The sequence below is a fragment of the Trachinotus anak genome, unplaced genomic scaffold, assembly GCF_046630095.1.
Source record: "Trachinotus anak isolate AG129_WGS33_773 ecotype Australia unplaced genomic scaffold, CSIRO_AGI_Tana_v1 ptg000005l, whole genome shotgun sequence".
In the NCBI taxonomy this organism is placed as follows: domain Eukaryota; kingdom Metazoa; phylum Chordata; class Actinopteri; order Carangiformes; family Carangidae; genus Trachinotus; species Trachinotus anak.
The window spans coordinates 167,014-189,741 of NW_027273856.1; the positions used below are offsets into that span (position 1 = coordinate 167,014).

General features: G+C 40.7%; 1 protein-coding gene across 3 annotated transcripts in view; it reads right to left on the reverse strand.

Moving 5' to 3' along the window:
* Positions 1-22,728, reverse strand: part of LOC139621272 (phospholipid-transporting ATPase ABCA1) — a 166,579-nt gene that overhangs the window by 28,323 nt on the left and 115,528 nt on the right. For all 3 annotated transcript variants that reach the window (XM_071477564.1, XM_071477566.1, XM_071477565.1), the window contains exons 41-48: positions 22,573-22,702; positions 21,950-22,070; positions 16,067-16,129; positions 14,588-14,694; positions 11,755-11,896; positions 10,651-10,785; positions 8,789-8,892; positions 7,503-7,595 (exon numbers count right to left, since the gene is read on the reverse strand). In XM_071477564.1, coding sequence (XP_071333665.1) covers positions 7,503-7,595; positions 8,789-8,892; positions 10,651-10,785; positions 11,755-11,896; positions 14,588-14,694; positions 16,067-16,129; positions 21,950-22,070; positions 22,573-22,702 — 895 coding nt within the window. The remainder of the gene's footprint in view (positions 1-7,502; positions 7,596-8,788; positions 8,893-10,650; positions 10,786-11,754; positions 11,897-14,587; positions 14,695-16,066; positions 16,130-21,949; positions 22,071-22,572; positions 22,703-22,728) is intronic.

The following is a 22,728-nucleotide window of genomic DNA, read 5'->3' on the forward strand; positions in this document are numbered from 1 at the left end:
CAACATGTTCTACTGGTAAAACTTTACAACATGAACAATATTCAAGACATAAAATATTGCCACAGATGAAAATGGGCCACAGCTAAGCTCCAAAGCTAATTAGCATTCTGCATCTTCCCAGTTGTATGCTTCGTCTGGTGAGCACCAAATAAGACTGCGCCTTGTTATTCTGTCGTTAGCACTCTTATGACCCATTGTTTTCTACCTAATTAATTCCCTAATGTTGGATTTACTCATGGAAATGTCCATTGTGGGCTAGTACACAGCTACATGCAACAAGAGTCACAGACTCCCTTAGTGGCAATTAGAGATATGGTGAATAAACTGCAAGCCTACACGATCCCAAAGGGAGTGAGAGGGAAAGTGAAGCTCTCTGCTGGTGCTGAGAAGCACAGTCAATGAACCTCATGGGTTGCAGAGTCCCACTAGTTAAAACATGACTGTTTTAAAATTAAAAGCCACAGTGCAAGAATTGTGTAACTATGCACAGATGTATATATGAATGCTTATTTAATATTCATCTCCATTAAGTTTGCAGAAGTGTCTTTTAAATGCATGTCTGAACTTTGCTAGAATTGTCTTGGATTATGGTTGGATGACCGATCACCTGCTACATCATTATAACCATAACCCATGACCTCTGTCTCCTGCCACTACGTGAGATCTACAACTAGTCCTGCCAAAAGACATGAGAAAGTGGTGTTGGCATTGTGGTCTGACACCACAGTGAACAAATTATTCACAGTGTATCAATATGCATACATTTAAATTGATTGCAATGTTATGGTAAAATAAAGGCATCTCAAAATGATACACAAGGATGCAGAAAATGTGCAGCAATGGCTGGACAATGTCTCATTCTATGGTGCAATAGCATGCTGGTAACATGCTGTCCTTCCACATCCTGCCTCCAGCTTATAGGGAGGATCTGAGAACTGTGCCTGCACTGTGATCTTCTCAGGGGCTGTACGCTGCGGGTGATCAGAAAGAATCCCCCATGAAACTCTGAGGAACATTATGTAGTACACATCACAGCAAGTATCAGCATGTTAGCGCTTCATTAAGCAACTACCCAGTGAACAAGCCTCCAACCGCTCCAAATTGTAGTTCACACTGACCTGAGCCCTGCTTTACCTTGTTATGAAATACTGGTCTTTTCTAGCCAATCAATCCACAGAAAAACAGGGTTTCTACAATAATGCTGGTATTTATTTGTTAAAGCTAAAAACAAATTACATCATATTTCCATAGCTCCCTTCAGTTGGTATTCAAACACTTAAATTTGTTATCTGTATCACTATATTCTATTATAATATGATTATGATTCATATTTGCCAATCAAATTGGGCATAAAATGACTATAATTAGCAGAAATTAGACAGTGAGACTATGTTAATGTAATATTGTATATTCAGTTGGACCTTTATATGGTGCAGAGGAATCCTGAACAGTGTTATGGGTGCTGAGGATATGCAGTTATAAGTTATACAAAATTATCTGTAGATTGCTGATTGCAAGACAAAAATTTAACACATATTCTTATACACGTGCACATTGCTGCTGCCTGGAGCTTTTTAAACCTTATTTTCAAGTTTTCATTCGATGACAATACTACATTAAGACTAAAGATAAAGCTGTGCACCTGAGGCACATAGGCATTAAAACCATGCTATCACAGAATTCATTTATGATAAAACTCATTAATAATATTTACATACTATTGGCTTCACAATAATCAAGGTCAATTTCAAAAACTGTTCTTTGCAAATGGAACAAATTAGAACGGGGTTATAGACTAATAAAAAAATAGTATTAATTTTAATAAATGGCTTCCTCCACTAATTTCACCCAAAGATGAACAACAGTGTGTTACCAATTGCCATATATTAGCTGTTCACATGAAATGTAAAGACACTTAAGCATTCACCTGCCCCCTCAACAAGGCACATCTTTCATTTGCACACTGCACCATCTTCCACGAGTAAAGCACACATTTTATATTAAGTACAACCAGAACACTTATCCTATTGTGTAAAGCCGCATAATTTTGGATGATTTTTATAAGATGCAACAGACTCCACAGCCTGTAATCAGACACCACTAGCACCACAACATCACAGCCATCCCCACACATCAAGCTTAATTCATCATCCAATCAAGACTATGACTATAATCCACTTGTGTTTATTATAGCTTCCAGCTCAAGAAATGTGCTTTGTCTCTGGTCTGCCAAGCTCAGCCAAGATGCAAAAAATTTTTTGCAAAAATCCAATAAGGCCAGGAAGCACTGTGGCAGACGGGTTTGGCGAAAGGGTTCGGAGTGTATGTGGGTAATGAAATGCTGCTTGTCAGTGACAGTAAAAGCACTTATCAATTAGCTTCCCCTCATTCTCTTGCCTCCCCTACCTTATTTTTATTTCCTTTCTTTGTGCAGCCACACAGGGGCTTCACGTAGCACTTTGGGAAAAATATCTTTCTTTCATATTCATCATTTTGATTCTGCCTCTGTATTCACAACAAAACAAGTTCTTTCATCTTTGATACACTGTCTGTCTTGGCTCTCCTCAAATAAACTCTGCCTGTGTAGGGAAAGGTAGGTTTGGATCTTTAAACAGTGCTTGTACCACACTGCATGGTCATAACAATATCACTGCATGCTTGAAACAACTAATTAGCTTTTAACTGGTAACTGGTGATTTGAAAAATAAAAGCAAATTCTTTGCAATTTGAGGTTGAATGCAGCCATAGAGAAAATAATGAATGGATTATGTTTAAAGTCAAGACTGCACCACATTGTCACAACTAATCCTTCCATAATATTTTACATTAGAGATATGATACAGCAGCTCAACACAGCATGGCAGAGCCACTGTCATATCTGCGCTGGTGCTCTCTCTTCTTCATTTTCATTATTCTGCCTCAATCCTCTCCTCCACCCTTGTCCGCTGGAAAGTCGTTCTTCCATGTAATTTAAAACAAACAACAGCCAGACACAGATAAGGCCATGACAGGCAGAAAATAATTCTGCTGCCTTCCTTCATCTGAGGGAGTCTAGAAAGGTCACCCTCACCACTGCCAAACCTTGTATTTGGCGGGAGGGGGGACGTGGGGCAAGAGGTCACAGTGTGACTTGGGTGGTCTGATGCTTTGATCAGGCAGGAAGTCACCCAAAAAAACTTCCTTAGTGAGAAGCGGGACAGTGTGAGAATAGAAAGATGGATGGAAGGGTGATCTTTGTCTCATCAGTAAAGGTAAAATTTGCTCTGTGAGAAGGTGCTCAAAAATGTGTGTTTAAAATATGATGGAGGAAGTTTAGAAGTGGCAATATGAGCAGAAAAAGTAAGTGTGAATGAAAACTAAGAATGAGGGTTTATTCTTGACCTTGGACATAGTGAAAAGCTATTTAATACGTCCTAACTGATAGTTTTCAATGATTAATAGTTTCTGTCTGCCTCTATGTTAAGGTGTATTTACAGGGTGTTTGCATGCCATATTGTGTATGAACTGTAATCTAAAATGAAGGCCATCATCTGGCCTGTAAAAGCTGTTACAGGCTTTTCAAACATGTCTACATGGGCAAGGACCTAATAAAGTACCTCGTCCTGTAGTCATTTCAGTAAACCTTCAAGGACTGGATGTAGATGTTGATTCTTGCTTGTTTACAAGCTGGAAAATCAGCTTTGAAAAACTAAAAATCTGTACAACAACCACATTCCCACATAAATTAAGATACCAACCTCCTATCAAGGGTAAAGATGTTGTATATTTTGGGTGCAGGCGGCTCTCGGATACATACAGTACATATACAGTATACCATCTGTGTCTGTCAATGTTCTAGCGGTCTTAATTACACCTACGTTGCTGGTGCATTGTAAATGGTAAGGAGAATTATTTTGTCATCCATCTCCGTCGGTGAGACGCACTTAAAAGCCGTAAACTATTTAGTTAATGGCACACCTGCAGAGCTGACACAGACTGAGTGGAAAGGAGTTTATTGGACTTCTCAACGTCAACTTCAGGGGATTGATCCAAACTTTTTAGACACCACTCTTGTAAAACTCTGCTGCGCCCACAGCACATTACCTTAATGCATTACAGGCACTTTACCCCCCACTTTTATATCATGACGTGCCTTAAGCAAGGAGAAAATAAGACTCCAGGATGTGGTGTGTATTTACTGCAGGTACTCTATGAAGCGGGGAGATATGAATGATATCAATCAGTGCAAAATCCTGCATCGGCTAGTGGGTGGCCTTCCTAACTGACAAGATTATAGGGGAGCTTTTGAAGCTGCTTTTATTGGTTTCTCCACTTCATTTGGGTTTACTTAACACCTGGAAGCTTTCATACCACACACTGCTATGCTAAAGCACTATTTACAGCCTCTTGCACATTTTTTTTTTTTTTCGCTTTTTTATTTCTCCCCTTCTCTGTCAGCCTTTCATAAATTCCTCCAAGTGTGATTGATTTGAGGGGCTCAATATCAGGACAGGCAAGGAGGATGTTTTTAACAACCATGGCGAAAGATAATGAAGGAGCTTCTTAAAATGGCCTCCACACTGTTCAGATTCCACCGCCCAAAACAACTCTCCAGCCCCTCTCACATGCTAAGCACCTCTCTAGCAGTTTAAATGGATTATTTTGGCTGAGTTGGGGCTTGATTGATACACAGAGACAGGGTAGTTAAAGCTGCAGTAGGGCATCTCAGTGATAAAGAGGGGGGCAGCACTGAACTAAAGGGGGCAGCACTAACAAGCACTTGGATGGCTGGGTTGGAAGCCTTGCCACCTGAGAGTAGCAGAGGGAGGAATAAATAGAGTAATATGGTGAGAGGTTTTTGAAGGAGAGTGGTAGGGGGAGGAGGTGATGGGGGGAGCGAGGGCTGCGAATGTGGGAGGGTGAACATGTATTACATATGAGCAATAGGGGGTCAAAATGTGAGAGTTGCCCCTGCGGTGAGATTCTGCACTCCTTTCAAGGGCTCGTGATGAAAAAGAGATGGAGAAGTTGGGGGTAGGGTGCGGGAGGGAAGAAGCAGCAACCCCAGCTTTGCAGGTCAGCCGCTCACGCCATGTGACAATGGTGTGCGCCACCTGCCTCTACAGCCGTGCCCCTCCCCCCACTCAAATTCAACCCCTGCCGTGTGATGGAACTCTTCCCATCTGCAAACCGGCCACAGCTTGTGCATTTGTGTGACTCAGCTCCTCCATTCTCACATTATGGAATCAAACATGAAATATTGGTCATTCAGTGTTTTACCCTGCAAAGGTGCATTGATGAGGCTCAAGCAACTTAAATGATGGCAGATCACATGCTGAAACATGGTGAGGGGTGGAGGGTTGGGGGAAGGGCAACATGGCAGCACAAACATGTGGTGGGATAGTGACGAGAAAAGAAAACAGAGAAGACAGTCCTTAATTGCCTTCTCAGTCATTAACAGGGTCCCACACCTCATGAAACATTAATTACACAAAGCGCTTCGGAGATAGGGACGCTTAATTAGAAATTATTCACTGTGTGACGAGAACTGAGCGATAGCATTTCAGCGGCATGTAAATTGTCCGTGTGAGATCTAAAATAAGCACGGCGAAAATCGGTGTAGACGTCATGCTTATCTGGCTTCCTCTCACTTGCTTGTCTTGTGAAGTGCAATTCCCTTTTACCTGATAGCGTGTTGAGTGAAGTAGGACATGTGTTAACCCTCTGTTCTCCACCCTTGTTTGCTGCCCCCCTCTTCACTCCCATGGCTCTTACCTATCCTATACCACCTATGTGGTTCATAAATTATTTACACACCTTGCTCTTCCCCCTGCAGACAGGATCTAATTGACACAGAGGATCTGTCAATTACCCCAACATCTGGGAGGGACTGATTGGTACATTGCTCTCCCACTTCAGCCCTTCGCCTCTCAACTCTCCCTCATTCTCACTCTTTTTAGCCCTCTCCCCAGCGATGTAAAAGCACGGCCAATGATATGACATTAACGCTCTTGATGGGAAATACCCTTGACACTGTTGCCCCCTCCTTGCTGTTCCAGGCGTTTCCCCTAATCCCCTATACGACTTGAAAAATGGTCTGCTCCACCCCTCATCCCAGGTGTATTGATCTTTCTCTCCATCCAACGATTGCCACCACATATTCCTGTCATCAGTGTAGCTCTTGTCTTGTGTGTGTGTGTGGAATGTCCTTCCTCTTACAAGATCACACAGTGGAGTGGTAATAATGTCACCAGACTGTACCTAAGGTAATGGATCGGCCTCACTGTTACATGCAGGGCTCGGGGCATAAGTGCTGGCCTTGGGAAATGTCAGATGAATATCAGAGAGCGGACCTGAGTGCTAAGAGTTAAGGGCAGGGGATATCTGCGATGAAGACGTACCAAAACGCATTAAGAGACAAGCACAAAACCTATTAAGGGTGTGCATTAGGACAGGGATGGTGCTGGAAATAATTTATGGGTCTGGAGAGAAACAAATGTGAAAATGAGATAATGGTGAAAGATTTGGGACACTAATCTGAGGCCCACAGACCTGACTGTCCGCATATTTGCGGCATATATGGATCTTTCCGTGTGAAATACAATCACGTTGATAAGTCTACAGTAAAAAAACGCAGTGCACTAAAATATATGAGGCAAGAACCTTCCTGGTAAGCAAAACAAATTGATATATTATCGTTAGTCTACATACCACTGAAACTTCAAATCAGACTGAGATTTAAGTTGCATTAAATATTGAGGAATAGTTCAACATTGTGGGATATATGCTTATATGCTGTCTTAACAAGAGTTGGATGAGAATATTGATACCACTAATATGAATCTAAAGCCAGCTGATGGTTAGCATAGCTTAGCATAAACACTATAAACAGGGGGAAATAGCTACTGTGGCTCTGTCTGAAGGTAATGGAATTAGCCTACCAGCACTCCTAAAGGTGACAGCCTCAGATGGTATATGTTGTTTGCTTGATCCACACAAAAATGTAAACACATGCTAGGCTAAGATAAGGTAAACTGCTGTTAGCTCGAGTCTTATATTGAACATAACATACAGACATGAGCGTGATTGCAATCTTCTCATGTCGGCTAACTCTTGACAGAAGGAAGCAAATAAACGCATCTACCAAAATGACGAACTATTCCTTTAATCATTACGGCACTGTGGAGTTTATGTGGAGTTCCATTGGGACTGCATAGTGTTTGATAAATTTTGCTCTTCTTTGTGTATCTCCTGTACAGCCCTTCTGAGCTGCAGCAATAAATGATAAAAGACGAATATGCATTCTTTCCTTTTCTCTCTTGAAAAACTTGAATCATATTCTTTTTATTGGCAATATACACGGACTCATGTTATTTATATATACAGTATAAATAACAGAACACCTCAGTGGGAGACAGGGAATTCTTTCATCTCAATTCAAGGAGCTTCAAAGAATTTTTTTTTTGAGTTTTTTTTTACTACTCTTGGTCTAACGCAATCTGTGGCAAAAGAAGAACCCTTACCTGCTCTTCAGATGCTGGATGCTCCCGAGACACTTGAAGCGGCCGTTTACCATGATGGCCATGCGTGTGCACAGTGCTTCACACTCCTCCATACTATTGAAACAAAGAGCGGGAAACTTTGCAGCATAAATGGGAAGCAGCAATAACACCAGATGCTTGAGTTCTTTCCTTTCCAGACAAGAGACAATGACTATTTTGTATAATGGAGATATTTTGCAGTTTTTTGTGACACCTTTACTTTTTATTCCACTGCTAAACTGTACTGGATCCAAGACAAGAACACAGATGGTTTTTATAAATGATACAACTTAATCAATTTTAGATCATGTTAACTGATTTTTTGGTAGATAGAGATCTCAGGTGAGATTTCTCCCCAATTCAAGTTTGGGTTAGAGCATTTCTACATGTCCACTTTGACATCTTAAATGGACAGCAAATTTGGTAATTAGAGGGAGAGGAAGGGACCATCTGTAGTTCTTATTATCTCATTTTTTCTCTTTTGGTGTTCGGTTGGAGCACATATCATTTGTAGTTGAGGCAAAACCTGTGAAGCCTTTCTGAGGAATGGTGCAATTAGGATTATGACTTTGTAAAACCTGGTGAATCAGCCACTTAACAAAACACAACCACCTGGTCATGCCATGGACGATTGGATGCTGCTCAGCTACACTGCCTTGGACAACAACAAATGCTTTTATTTCTCGATGAGGGCAATACATGCAATGAGGGTAATATATTCCAAATAAATAAAACCCAGGCATTTTGGGAAATGGTAAAATGAATAGGCATATGAATTGTTAAATGTTCCATATCTACCTGGTCCATCAAGTTTGCAGTTTCACAAAAAAGGAAGCATTAATTTTTTTTTCTCCTCATCAAAACCATGTCCAGAACTGGCCAACATTACAGAAGAAAAAGTTAGGGAACTTAATTTTGCTCCAGGAAATCTTGGATAATGAAAAGACTCCAGCACTGATATTGACAGTTTCTCCTTTCATGGTGGAAAAAAAAGGCAGTCGGTCAATATGGCCTCATGTTTCATGAAAGCTTTAAAGCAGCCAGTGTGTTTCTGGCAGCCAATATTAACTGCCACACAGGAAACAATACCTTTCAACTAAAGTGTAAATCAAGTCCATTATAATTACAATACCTACAATACACATTCATTTTACGGACAATTTGGTAGGTCTGTTTTCCATAGTGAAGAGTCAAAATATTTTGACCTCATCTTAGTGCTGAAGTGTGAATCCATCTAATAAATCAATAGATAAAGAGTGATGCTGCACCTGTGTGACGTGAGAATGACTGAGCGTCCCTCTCTGATGATACTGAGGATACAGTCCCACAAGAAGCGCCGGGCCTTGGGGTCCATCCCAGTGGTTGGCTCATCCTATGACAAATGTAACCTCTTAAAAACTGTTTCCATGACAGCACATCTTTTATGAACATAGGTTTAGACAAAAATCTACTTTTAACCCATTGGTTAATGATGTGTGTGTTTGTGATTGCGTGTTACACACATACAGGGTGACTAATGAAAGTAATCAACCAGTTAAACAACTTTAGATTTTTGCATTCATGTGTAACTCTTATACCATCATCAAAACATTTACTCAAGGAATTTCTTTTAGGACAATGTAAAGGCCCAGAGACTTGTCCAGTCTACACTTAGTGTTCTTTTAATTTGTCATCACACGCAGTACATATACCTGTATATATACATGTATGTCTATGTAGTACATGGGTAAATTTGGGTGTATCAGTGGACCCATGCACACATACTGAGACACATACTGAAAAACCCTCTCCAACACAGCACAAAACACACACACACACACACACACACACACACACACACACACACACACACACACACACACACACACACACAGTCTCAGTGACTTGCTTTTTCTTTTTCCTCAGGGCTGGTCTGTCCATGCACGATTAGAGAGTGACAGTACTCAGTCCATTGCCTGGTTTCGTTCCAGGCCTGGTTCTCCCTCACTAGCACAATCCTACAAATCCCATGGGGTACTTCCATCACCGTGCCCAATGTGTCCCTGTGCAAACCCTATGTGGCACTGCCTTGAGGCCGCCTGGACTCCCTGAGCTAGCACACAATACTGAAACTGACACAGACACTGACAACACATTATCCCACTGCCTCAAAGTACAGGCGAGCCTGGCTCAGGCGAGTAAATAAGGAGGTTTGGTATAGTGCAGCTCTACAGCCTGAAAACTGAGCCACAAAACAGAAATGGGTGGAGAGATTATTCAGTAAATGTAATTTGTTATGGATTAATTATTACCTGACCAAAATTAGTGGCATTATGTGAAGTATTAGTAATGCATTTATTACAGTTTACAGTCAAGAAACTTAAATGGCAAAATGTTGTGCATTTCAAGTTATTTGCACTGATGTTATGACTATGTTATGTTTGTGTTTTATTTGACCATGTAATGTGGTGGGATAACAAGTAAAATTTGCTATAATTATAATGACAATGTATACTATACACAGTGAGACCCCATAGGAGGTCCCCAATGTGATTTAAAGTCATTAAAGTTTGTCCCTCATGGTCACATGGATACAACTTCTTAATTCACATGAAAGCTGCTTAATTGAAAGCATGTGATGCAGTATATTCTGAGTCATGCTTTCATTAATCTTCCATTGGTGAGAAAATGCTTTTGCCCTCAGTTTTAAGTCCTGATGGACAGGAATTTAATACGTCCAAAAAGAGTTCTGTGTGCAGCAATAATAGGTTCTTCCCTGAGAAAAAAAATGAATTAAAACATGACCAGTGAGTGACCCCTGAAATATATACCCTCCTCATCCACAAATAATGTACTTGTGATCCTTTGGGAAATTCAGTAAGGATTTGCGAATTTGATCCATATCTTGCTTTTTCTATTTCTCATTTCTGAAAGCATACATTAGCCCAAATTCCTGTACTCTATCATCTTCTTACCACAGTCTAGTCTCTGTGTGCTTGTAAAGAGAGAGAAAAAACCCCCAGATCTGCTGTAATCCAAACATCTGCACCACATCAATATTGATTTAAAATATTACAGTCTTAAGTCTTAATAAAACAGAGGCGTATCACATTTTCACCATGTACAACACATCAATAAAGCTGTATCTCACCAGAAAGATCACTGGAGGACAACCGATCAGGGCTATAGCTGTAGAGAGTTTGCGCTTGTTCCCACCGCTGTAGGTTCCTGCAGACTTGTTGGAATATTTGACCAGACCCAACTTCTGGATCCCCCACTCTGCCACCTTTTGAAGAGAAAAGAGCACAAAGTGAGCATTATGGTGTCAAGAAGAGTGTTTCCATGATGGATGATATTTTGGCTTGGATCTCCAATGTATTTAAGCTATGTGGCTTTCAAGGACGAGGCATGACAGCTGGAATCACTGTAAGACCTTAATCACAGGCTGCTGAGGTACTTTACTGTTCTCCCTGCTATTTCAACAATTTCTCGTCAAACACCAGCAATCAGGAGCATCGCCAATGTGCACAATAGCACCAGGTCTCAAAGGACATGTTTAGGTGTCACACTAGATGCAGGCTGTAAGTCCTGCATTCCATTTAGAATATATTCCTTGCAAATACATGTGGATATATTTGATTTCCGATTATGCAAATATGACAGCACGAGGGTTTGGTTGGAGGATTGCCACCAAAACAGCCATATGACAATGGGCCGCAGTAAAATTAAGAGTTATGCTAGCAGCGCAGAACTGGGTCCCTTTGGACTGCAGCTAAGAGATCAAAGTCCTGGCGCTGGGTCTGAGGCCTACAGTTGCCGCCAGCCTCTTCCTCTTTTGATCTTACTGTTGTAGAAGCGGGTGGCGCAAGAGGAGTGCAGGGAGGCCGGATAGGGCTGGCCACACCACTCGGCATGGTGAATAATGTAGAGCTATAACCCACAGCTGCTGCTTTTCTACCACCGGCCATTTTTCATTATGTATGGCTTCTCCCATTGAGGTTATCTATCACTTTGACGTGTGCTCCAGCTTGCCCAACATGAATTCCAGTATTTGATGGTAAAAATAAAAACACAGTGACAGGAAATAAACATGTCTTGAAATAGTACATTTCTGTTGTTTTTTAAAATGTTTTATCCCTAATTATGACAGCTAATCTACATTCGTGCTCATATAGTGCTTCATAGTATGAGCCATAAGAGAAACAATGAATTTGTATGTACAAGGACAAGAAGCACTAAAGGAAGCAATGGTTACCATGGTGACCTCGTTTTCTGGTACCCCTCGTAACCTTGCGTAAAACTCCAGATGTTCTCGTCCAGTAAGCAAGTCATCAATAGCATCAAACTGGGGACAATAGCCCATGTTCTGGTGCACATCCCTCATTTCCGTTCGTATGCTGGCAAAGAGAACATATATGTTATTTGACAATGGATGCCATTAATATTTGAAATAAACAATCTAAAGATTCTATTAAATGCCTTAGCAAAAGACAGAGAGTATGATATGACATATATATATAATTAAAACAGTTAGGCCAAGAAGCATACACTTTATTTATTCTGCATATTGCAGTTCAAAGAGAACTAAGATTTAACTTGATTTAGTTGGCAAGAGTGATTAAATATTCACAATAACTTGATAATAAAAAGAAAATCAGAGCATCATGGCTTGTGTTTCTCCTTGAAACTCTTACAAACTAATATGGAGAAGCAGAGTGGTTTATTTGACATATACTATTCTCATGGCGTCAAGTAAGTGTCTCCAAAATGCTCTGTCTTTGAAATAAAAGGCAGTTACAAAAAATAAACAAAAAACATAAAACAAAAGAAAACTATACTAAATACCAAAAATCTGTCTCTGCAATCTTTTCCAGGCAAACAGTTTCAAGCACAGCAACATGCACCCTCTAGAGGACAGTAAAATAAAGGCTGCAATAATTCTGGATGAAACCATGCTCTTTTCCTTTTTGCAATCTACGATATTAATACTTGTACCACCTGCAGGGAGCCAATGCTACAGCAGATTTTCTTTCTTCTTTTTATAGCTCCTTTGTTTTCTCAGACATAATATTGGACCCATTTTTCCCCTCAAATGTTATTTTCCCGGAGCAATGGTCACCCTCAGGGAAGCTCAATGTAATTTGATGTGTTTGGAGGCTGCAGGTGGTGGACTGAAAGCTTTACTGATCTAATATTGTGTTTTGTTTTAGTTTTGATAAAGGTTCATGATAAGACTAGATTATAGCCTTTAGCAGGTTCAGGAACAACCCACCCAAAGCTCAGTGTTTTTAACTAGCTCCACCTTTTTAGTTTGTTAATGCTGGCTGGAGAGATTCTGCCACTGTATGTCAAAAGAAGAACTGACCTTTCACTTAGCTGATTTCATCAATTTCAGTTCACTGCCCTCAAACTACAGTCATCATGATGTTAATGAAAAACACGTCATCAATCCAAACAAGTTTATTTTATTTAAGAATTTCTAGCAGATTGTTGAGCATTCTGTAAGCTTGTGAGCAAACAGATATGTTATTAGCTGTTTGGCTAATAGCATACATGCAAAATTTGCCAGAGAATCATTCTGTCAATTTTTTTTTGTAATTTTCTCAATGCGTCCATTTAAACCAAATGTCATGTCATTAGCAAAGGGGTTCATATACTTTTCCATCCTACACTGTGAATGTTCGAATTATATATTTCATATGGGTAAGAACAATAATGATCTCTGTGTTAGTTAAAATAGACAGTGTTTGTCAAAATCATAACACAGCTGAAAATCTGACCATAGTTTAACACAAATTCATTCATAAATGCAGGTAATTCCAAAGGGTTCCTTTTTCTTGCCACTCTCTGTGGAAAAAACAAAGTGTAAAAACAAAGTGTAAAAACAAAAATAATTAGTAAACTTTAGAGGCGCTGTTGGGCGGATTCTTATTACTTTTGGCGAGGCTTGTTGTTTTCCCCTCTTTTAGTCTAAGGTAATCGACAGCTGGCTGTCGCTTCATATTCAGCGTACATGACAGTGGTGTCAATATTCTCCTTTGAAACACAACTGAGGTGGTCCACTGCTACTGTCAGTTTGTTGTTGGTCTTAGCAGGCCAGCTTTGCTGTTTGGCATTCGACAGGCAGTAACACTGGGCGGTAAACAGATGGTGAATGCAGGTATGAACAGCTATTCCTTGTGAGCTCACGATCACAGATAAGACAGAGAGTTGTCAGGAGAGCAGAGACTTCTATTTAAGAGATGCTGCTTCGTCTCGTCTGCCGATCATTCCTCTTGCCGATGCACAGAAAGCGTAATGAGCTGAAAACAGAAGAGTGCGCGTACTCACATTTGTTTTTCTCTCTTTTCAGTTTTTCCTCTAAAGGTCTGTGGGATTTTCCTTTGATCTCCATTACCCAAATTAATCAACATTAATACTGCTGTTTTAGGCCTTGCTCTATTCAGCTCTTTTTCTTTGTGGAACACAAAGTCAAATACCAGAGATATACAAAAACTATAGCAACCGCTGTGATGCACAACCAGCCGCAGCTCACACTCAACCATGCTGCCTTACAGATGCATGCAGAGGCAACGGAACACAGTTGTTTGTTCCTAAAAATAAGGAAGAGCAAGCCTTCCTTCGCTCACACGCTTGAGTCTTATATTGGTGGTGTCAAGGTTTTTTTTTTTTGGCATGTACAAAGATTTCTTATGACTGATTCTGGAAGGCAGAAACAAAAAACATAGCAAGGTACAGGGAGCAGATGTGAAAAGGAATGATATATGTGAAAGATGTGCAAGAGGCAGGAAGAAAGAGAGAGCAGAGTCTTCAGCATTTCTGAGAATATTGCAGCGAGGAGACATGAGAGAACCGAAGTTGAAAAGGCAGAGACGGCAGAATTTATAAGAGATATCAAAACTACCTAGCCAGGAAAAACAAAGAGTGAGAGAGTGTGAGAGATGGAGCAATAGTAAGCTGTGTTACACGGAGCAGGAGTAGCTACTGCTAAAAATAAAACTCCTAGGCTCAATTCCCACCTGAAACGCCATGTTGGGTGGTTAATTATGATGAGTTACTCGGTGCACTAGCGGGAGTTAGCGCCTCACCTGTATCCATTTAGGAAGGCCTCTCCACTAGAGACTGGGATGTCTCCTGTCAGCATCTTGAATGTGGTGGTTTTCCCAGCCCCATTGATTCCCAGCAAGCCAAAACACTGAGGGAGACAACAGGGAGGCCTTCATTAGGAAAACAGTGTTTCATAGATACATAGCTCATTGGAAATAAACAAGACGAAATTGTGGTGAATGACACATCAAATATTCTGTATGTAGATAAGTTTTCTTTGAAGCAATCTTTTCCCTTAATCCCCTTAAATGAAGTTTATCTGTTTATCTATCTTTAGACTGTGGAGATATTGTAAATATATAATTGAAAGCACAGTACAGTTAAGTATGATTGACTGGTTCAATGTTTAGCAAAATAACAAATTGATATTTCTGTGCACAAACAAAACAACAGACACTAAATCAACACGGCAGACACACAGGAACAAATGCTGTAAAAAGCCGACCAATCCCAACAGCATTTCTCCCTGCCTCTGTAAACTGCTACAACAAACATTATCCCCTCTTCTTCTTTTCTCTCTAATGCTGCTGATTTTACTTCTCTCTGGAGGGCACATAGCAGGAAGTTGTCTCTGCGGCACCCTGCGGTCATGTGACCCGCCTTAGGTGCTCTGGCTGCAGCATAAATATTTGATTTCTGTCATTCATCGATCCCTGCTTGTTTGTGACCTGTGCTTGTGAATGCATAGAAGAGGACTAAGCTTGATGTAAATAATGCATGGAAATGCAGTGTGTGATCAGCAGAGCCCCGTGAATCACAACATTCCACTGGCATTTACACTGGGCTTTGAGTAAACAGTGGCAGAGAGGATGGAAACCAGTGGAAACCCCACCAATCACAATTGAGATTATGTTTAAATCAAGCTTTCTGAACTACAGTGTCTGTGTGTGGCAGTGAGAGAGGACATGTATATGGGCATATATTGCATGTTTGAAGGTGTCCTTGTCCAGAACTGTGCAAAGGTTCACTTTGCTGCATTGCTGTATTTGGTTAATTTAGTTTCCTCCTTCCAGTTTACAAGTGTACTGAAACATTGCTGGGTCCTCATGCCTTCGCTCCACAGACTCTGTTGCTCTAGCAATGCTCTTCTACTAGCCTGCTTGTGCTTTTTTTAGCACACACATGCTTGGCAGTAGCATAATGGCAGAAAACAAGCCCAATAAGGAGATTAGTGTTCTTCCTAACACCTTCTCTAAGCAGTGTTTGGTATAGATATTTTAATTCGACTGAGTCAGTCTGTGAGAAATAACTGCAGACTGTAAATCAAAACCCAGTCAGAGAATCTCTGCTCATTGATGCCTGCTCTCATGTGTTTTCTAAATATTGTCATTAATATCAAAATTTTTAGTTGAAGTTGTCTTATTTCAGTCAATGGATGTCCAAATTTCCAATAAAGTCTTCTAACATGGGTAAATGTGACTGGAATAGGCGCTTGTGTGATTCAGCAGCATTTGGCTCACCTCTGCGGCAGGTACGCCCACACATAGCTTGTCCACAGCAGGGGTGCTCTTCCGAGGGTACACCTGCAGGGAGCAGACAATAAAATGAATCAACCAGCCTGCCAGAGAATGAGAGAGGAAGAGCGAGAGGAGGCAGGGAAGGGTGGGGAGCAGATACTGTGAAAGATAGCAGAGAGGATGGCATGAGAAAATATGGAGCGATACACCAGAGCAGCAGGGAAGAGGTGAGAGGGAAGAAGCAGGTGGAAAGAGAAGGACAGAGGGAGACAGAGAAAGGAAACTAATTTTAACAAGAAGGGATCATTTGCAACATTTAGAGCAAGCCAGATGGGAAAAGGTATTAAAAAAAACAAAAACAACACAGTGAGACACTTGCACAGGGGGAGAGGACATGAACATTAGTATTTGTGACTGCAATGACAGCATTCATGAGGAAATCTGTCTCCGCTTTGAGTACCACTTGAATACCCTCACTAACCTTCAACACACTCACAAGTTGCCCAGTATTTTATGTAGGGACAACAACTTTAAGCAGAGCCTCATTTAGTGGTGCAGTTTGCTGACTTGAGGGAAAAAGAATGCTGTCCTTAGGCTGATAAAATGTATACAGAAGACTGTTAAACATGGTATAAGTGGATAACAAGACTAAAAATCTACAGCCACACCAGGGATCCTTTAAGGAGACCATGCTTATTACAAACTAGAAAACCAGATTGTTGGAAGAATGAAAAGCATTCACTTGATACCTGATGAATGCACAATGTCCAGTATTCACTCTTATTTTTATCTCTGCTTTGGTCTCCACCAGCTCATGAGGGTAATATCTATCTATCTATCTGCCGTTTGGTGCTGGGCAAGTACTGTTCAGTGGGATCATCACAGCTTTTTTGCTAAAAAAAAAAAAAAAAAAAAAAAGCTGCCTGCTGCTACTGCTTCAAACAGCACTAGTAAGTTGTGGGCAGTAAAACCAAGACAGAGGGTAACTCTCTGTGGTTTGGACACCATAAGCAACCTCTTTCACGTAGCATATAGCCATTTGACGGATTATTTAAAGGTAAAAAAATAAGTGCAGCTTTAATAACTAATATATTTTAACGTCGAAGTTTACTAAGATAAAATGAGCATGGTAGCAAGCTATGTGAGCATCAATTAAAATACAAAAGAGGCTGAAAGGACTTTTGACACTTATTTTAGAGACATGTTATAAACTGAATGAAAATGAAAACTAAAGGTTGACTAAAGTCATTAAGATTCAGCCTCTGGTGACAATGAACGTCTAGGTCAAATTTCATGGCAATCCAGTAGATATTTGTCAGGATATTTTACTCTTGACGAAATTGAATGACACACTATTAGGCAGACCAACACTACCATGAGTAAAGCTCATAATATGGCTAAAAAAAGAGAAAACTATACCCCATGAGATGCAGAATACCATCTCTCAGGACATGGAGGGAAATGAAACTTCTCACATACAGATTGTGAGTCAGTATCCTGCTAAGATCATGTAGCGACACTGGAAATGAGAAGGTGCTTGATGTTTTTCACATCTCACTTGAAAACTTTCAACGGTGCATCCACATCCTCCCACGCTGACCAACCTCATCCAAGTTCATTTGCATTCTAGTCTGCATCATCTGAAAAATCTCACCAGAGGAGGTAAAGAATCCTAAACTTCAAGTGAACAGGATATGTTAAAATCTATTTAAAAAAAAAACAAAAACTAAAAACTTGACAAGATGAGGTATTTAGTGCACGAGGGGTTTTTCCACATCCAAGACTATGTAAGGGTTTGATATGTTTTCAAAGTGGTTTGAAAGCAGCGTTGTCTTGCTCTAGCACGAAAAGACAAGACAAGGTTTTTGTTATTGTTGCTGAGTGTGACAGTTAAAGACATTTAACATTCAAAATCAAGGACAGCACTCTGTCCCTTTGAGTTATGAAAGAGTGACTACTGTTGGCTGTTTTTTTTTTAAAAGTTGAAAACATAGTTCTCTACAAGCGCTGTGTATGTTTATGTGCCTGTATGTGAGTCTCAGAGACTGAAACGGTGAACGTTCATTAAAACAGACAAGTGACAGCATACCTTCCTCACTATGAGGGATACATTTCCTGTAAGGAATTTCTAAACCAAATATCCACCATTAGAAACAGTCAGCTGCCCCAGATGTATTCCGAATGCCGCCAGGCAAATGCAAATTAAGAACCGCCAGTTGAAGCCTGACAAACAATGACATTGCATTTATTACACAGTTGGCACATCAAAAGAGGCATTTGATAAAAGCAGAAGTTGCACAGATCCATCATCCTTCCAGTGCCATCTGGCAGGTGCACTCAGTTCATATCAACCTGTATTACTTGTACTACTTTTTAGTGATAGTTTGCAGTGCTAAAGCTACATCAAAGCAGCAGACACATGTATGGAAGAAGGCAATTAAAGGATAATTCCCCTCTGACTCGAACACCACAGCAGCTGTCATGATAAACAGGCTGACATCTAATCAGATGAGACAGTTGAGAGAAAGTGATGGTGGCAGTTGTGCTACCCTTAAATATAGATTTAAGTAGGAAAATCACGAGCTTTAAGGCCTGAATGCCATACCGCAGGGAGTAAACCATGAAACTGACACTGCTTTATTTAAAAGAGAGTCACCAACATGCAGTCCATCTATTCCACAAATGACAGGCAGTACTATGTGGTGCTATCTTGACGGAACCCAAAGGCAATGGCTCCCAACCTTCCTACTCCATCTTTACAAATGTTTGTGGCAACTGCAGAGGTACCAGTGGTTTTGAATCATCAAGGTTTTTATAGGAATTCAATGATAAAATAGAAAACAAACTGCACTGCAAGAAAGGAAGAAAGACTACAATTGCCACCTGGCGGTTGTATGCCTCTGCCGACCAGCCAAGTTGCAGGAAATATGGTCACAACCTCCCCTTCCTGAGTTACAGCATTAAGTAAAGTGTTTTTGCAGGACATTATGATGTCACAGTTGACCTCTGACCATCTGAATAAATGTCATCTCTTCATTATATCCTTACAGACATTTGAGTTAAATTGTGTCATAATTAGTGTATGAATTCATGAGTTTTGGCCAAAAACATGCTTTGTGAGGTCACAGTGACCTTGACCTTTGACGTTGGAGTTCATCCTTGAGTCCAAGTGAATGTTTGTGTGAGATGTAATGAAAATCTCTTTGGGCCTGGTTCCTGGTATATTGCATTCACAAGAACATGAGATCACAGTGACCTTTACCCTTGACCTTTGACCACCAAAATCTGAACAGTTCATCCTTGAGTCCAAATGAATGTTGATGCCTAATTGTTCCCTCAAGGTGTTACTAAGATATTGCATTCACAAGAATGGGACGGACAGAGGGACAGACAACCCGAAAACATAATGCCCCCGGCTCTGGCTGTCCCTGACATGAAGGCATAAAAAAAGAATCGCCTAAAACTGCAAAAGTTTTTTAAATAAAATTTCTATCCTTCTTCGCTGCTATGATATATATTAATAAATTGGTTCTTCCTGTAACCATCCACCACAGTGCACTTCAAATTATTATCACATTTATATTATCACAGGAGCATACAGGGCTGGGTGATAACACAATTTTGATGATTATCACGGCAAATATTCCCACAATAATGATGATAAACTGATGAGTAATTTACTCCAAATGTATCTGTTCTGCACTTGGGTCAACCTTCCTCTGCACAATCATTCTATGAGGCTGCAGCAACAGGTTTATGTAGGTGACACTTGCAGGCCCAGGTGTTTCCTTCCTCATTAATGGTATTAAATGTATGTGTTAAAAATTATCTATATTGATCAATATGACAAAAAAATAGTAAGGTAATATTTTGGCCATGTCATCCAGCCCTGGGAGTTTAGTTGTGGTATGCCAAGATGCCACTCGTCACTCATTAGTCACAGGGTTGTTTAAAACTTTTCCTGTCAGCTTAGTGAGTGACTGGAAGGTTAAACTGACAGCACTGGGCCTGGAAAATGTTCACAGATGGACACACTTCCATTACAGTCTCCATCGATTACAGTGCAGACGCTAATGCAGCAGCTAAGTGGAGGCTAGCAGGTGGGGCGCATAGCAAAGTGCTCCTGTTTAGAGCAGCAGGAAAAGGAAGGGGAGGAGCAGGAGTATGACACATGATTGATGGCCTGTCGATCGCTTCAGAGGCATGTTTAGATTTATGACAGGGCCCAGCCTGTGGCGCGTGGCCACCGAAGCCATGTGCTCATTGATCAATTTGTTATCTGCACCCCAAATGGATGGGGCACAGCTGTGGTGGGAGTCAATGAGGGCACCGCAGGAAGAATCCTGATGCCTTCTGCCGCTGCACCGCTGTTTTTCTGTGGTGAGGGGCCACTGTGTCTCATCTCAGAGAAATGTTGTGAGCCATGAAGGTGCACATGAACGATGGCTGAGCTGCTTGTCAACAGACAAGCTCAGTCACATCTAATGTATTCTTTGGCACTGTTTTAGACTTTTATTTTAAAGTACAGTACACTTGTTTTGGGGATTAAGGGTTTTCATGAGTTTGTAGTGTATTAAAAAAGTTAGCTCTACAAGTTTTCCCTGAAAAGGGAAAATTCCTCTCCAAAAGTTTTTACGTTGTGAGATGATGTGTAATACATTACCCACCCAAGTGCTTTACCCAGTGCTTATTCAGTAATTACCATAGGGAGTATGGTGCACGTCTGTGTCTGTGCATGTGCAACGAGTGAAAGATTAACTATGGTGAGACGAAGAAGACTGCGGGAGTAAAGGAGTGAAGAAGGGTGGTAAGAAGCAAAAGGCTGTTAGATTGTCCAGCTGTTGGCACTGGAGCTGCAAAGCAGGCAGCTGTGGTGACACTTCCCGCTGCCCCGCCGCCTGCAGGGATGGAACATCTGCTGTTGGATGAGGCGTTAATCTCGGTGGTGTTGAGGCACGCACTGTCACAGCATGCTCAACTTCACCTGCCGGGATCAGGGGAGGGCCTGAGCTGTAAAGGAGCACAGACCTCTACACCCCTACAAATGCAATTTTGTTTGGTTTTCATGGCCACCTATGATGTTTGTGGATGTTCAGAGGTGCAGGCTTACAACCCTTTTTTCTCCATTTCCCCATAAAACTTAAAATACTGCAGGTGCAAGTTAAAAAAGCCACATGTCCATGTGCATGAAGTGGATTATTGTAATTTAAGGCCTCTCTTGCAAAATAACGTAGGTCGAGACTTTTGGGTTAAATGAAGACTAAAAAATGTTTGTAATAGTATGGGTTACTGCTGTATACTGTTATAATGTTGCAGGAGAATAAAGCCCTGTGTTACACAATTTAATGGTTCATGTTCATAGAATTTGTGTACTGAAATGCCAAGTGGCATGCTGCACTAAAAAGGTCAGCATGGAACACACAATAAGAGTACAAATAAGAATTAAATTACATAAATGACAGAATAGAAAGATAAAATGAAAAAGGTACTAAAGTGTATATTGGCCTGGTGTGTAGGTGGGCTGAATATATAAAAGTGTAAAATGTGTTTGCTGTATGTTACAAAATGTTGTACATGCTTGAGTGCAAATGTAGAGCAAAGGGAAGGCGCAGAGGGCAGGATGAGACCAAGAGTATAGAGAGGTCAGAGGACAGAGGTCACCGCCCTGATGGCCTGAAGGAGGAAGCTTTTTCGGAGTCTCTCTGTGTTGTTCCCATAAACACTTAAACACAATCTCACAATTTATGAACAATCAAGAAGTAAATAACAAACAAATCAATCAAACTCTGAAACACTGACCAAAACAACACAAGAAAATAAAGAAAAGGAAATGTAGGACATTAAAGCACCATTTTAGGAAGAGCTAAATAATGCACTTCCCAATACCTTAGTGAGGTCACGGATCCTCAGGAGGTCATTCTCAGCTTTGCCTTCATACACTCGTTCACGTTCACGGGCAACATCGATGTCCTCCTCCTCCACAGATAATGACTTCCCTGAAATAAGCCTGGCAGAGAGAAGTCAACCGCAGTTGGTATAACACCCTTCATTAAAATTAACATGAACTCACATGCCAAATTATGTGGGTCAAGGTTTAAACTCAGTGAAACAATCTCTGCAATTTTCATAAATCGTAGAAGCCATAGGCATTAGTTTCCATGGCAACTGTGGTTTTGGACTAGGTAAACACTCAGGCAAAGGAAAAAAAAAAGAAAAAAAAGAAAAGAAAATTGGATAGTGGTTGCAGATTCACTGTGCAACAGATGTTTTATATAAACTGAATACACAGTACATTGCTAATTTAAATGGAGGAGAAAAGGAGGAACTGAAAGGCCTGAAACAAATTGTGGATGATGTTACACAACTTCACTGAAAACACAGACAAGAACTGCAACATAAATAAACATTATTATGTAACGTCAGATCACATTCAGATAGATAGACAAACTTTTCTCATCCAGTTTGACTGAATTCACTCTGACATTACTATTGTTGACAGCAGCTTTTACCTTGGTTTGCAGAAGAACTTGTACTGGATGAGGATTGTGACAACAAACATGACAACTCCCTGGATGGACATGGCGCAAAGGTTTTTTCCCACCATTTCCCAGCTGAGTGGATCCTTGAAACGGTCTTCCCCTGATAAAGAAGGTAGGAAGGAGGAA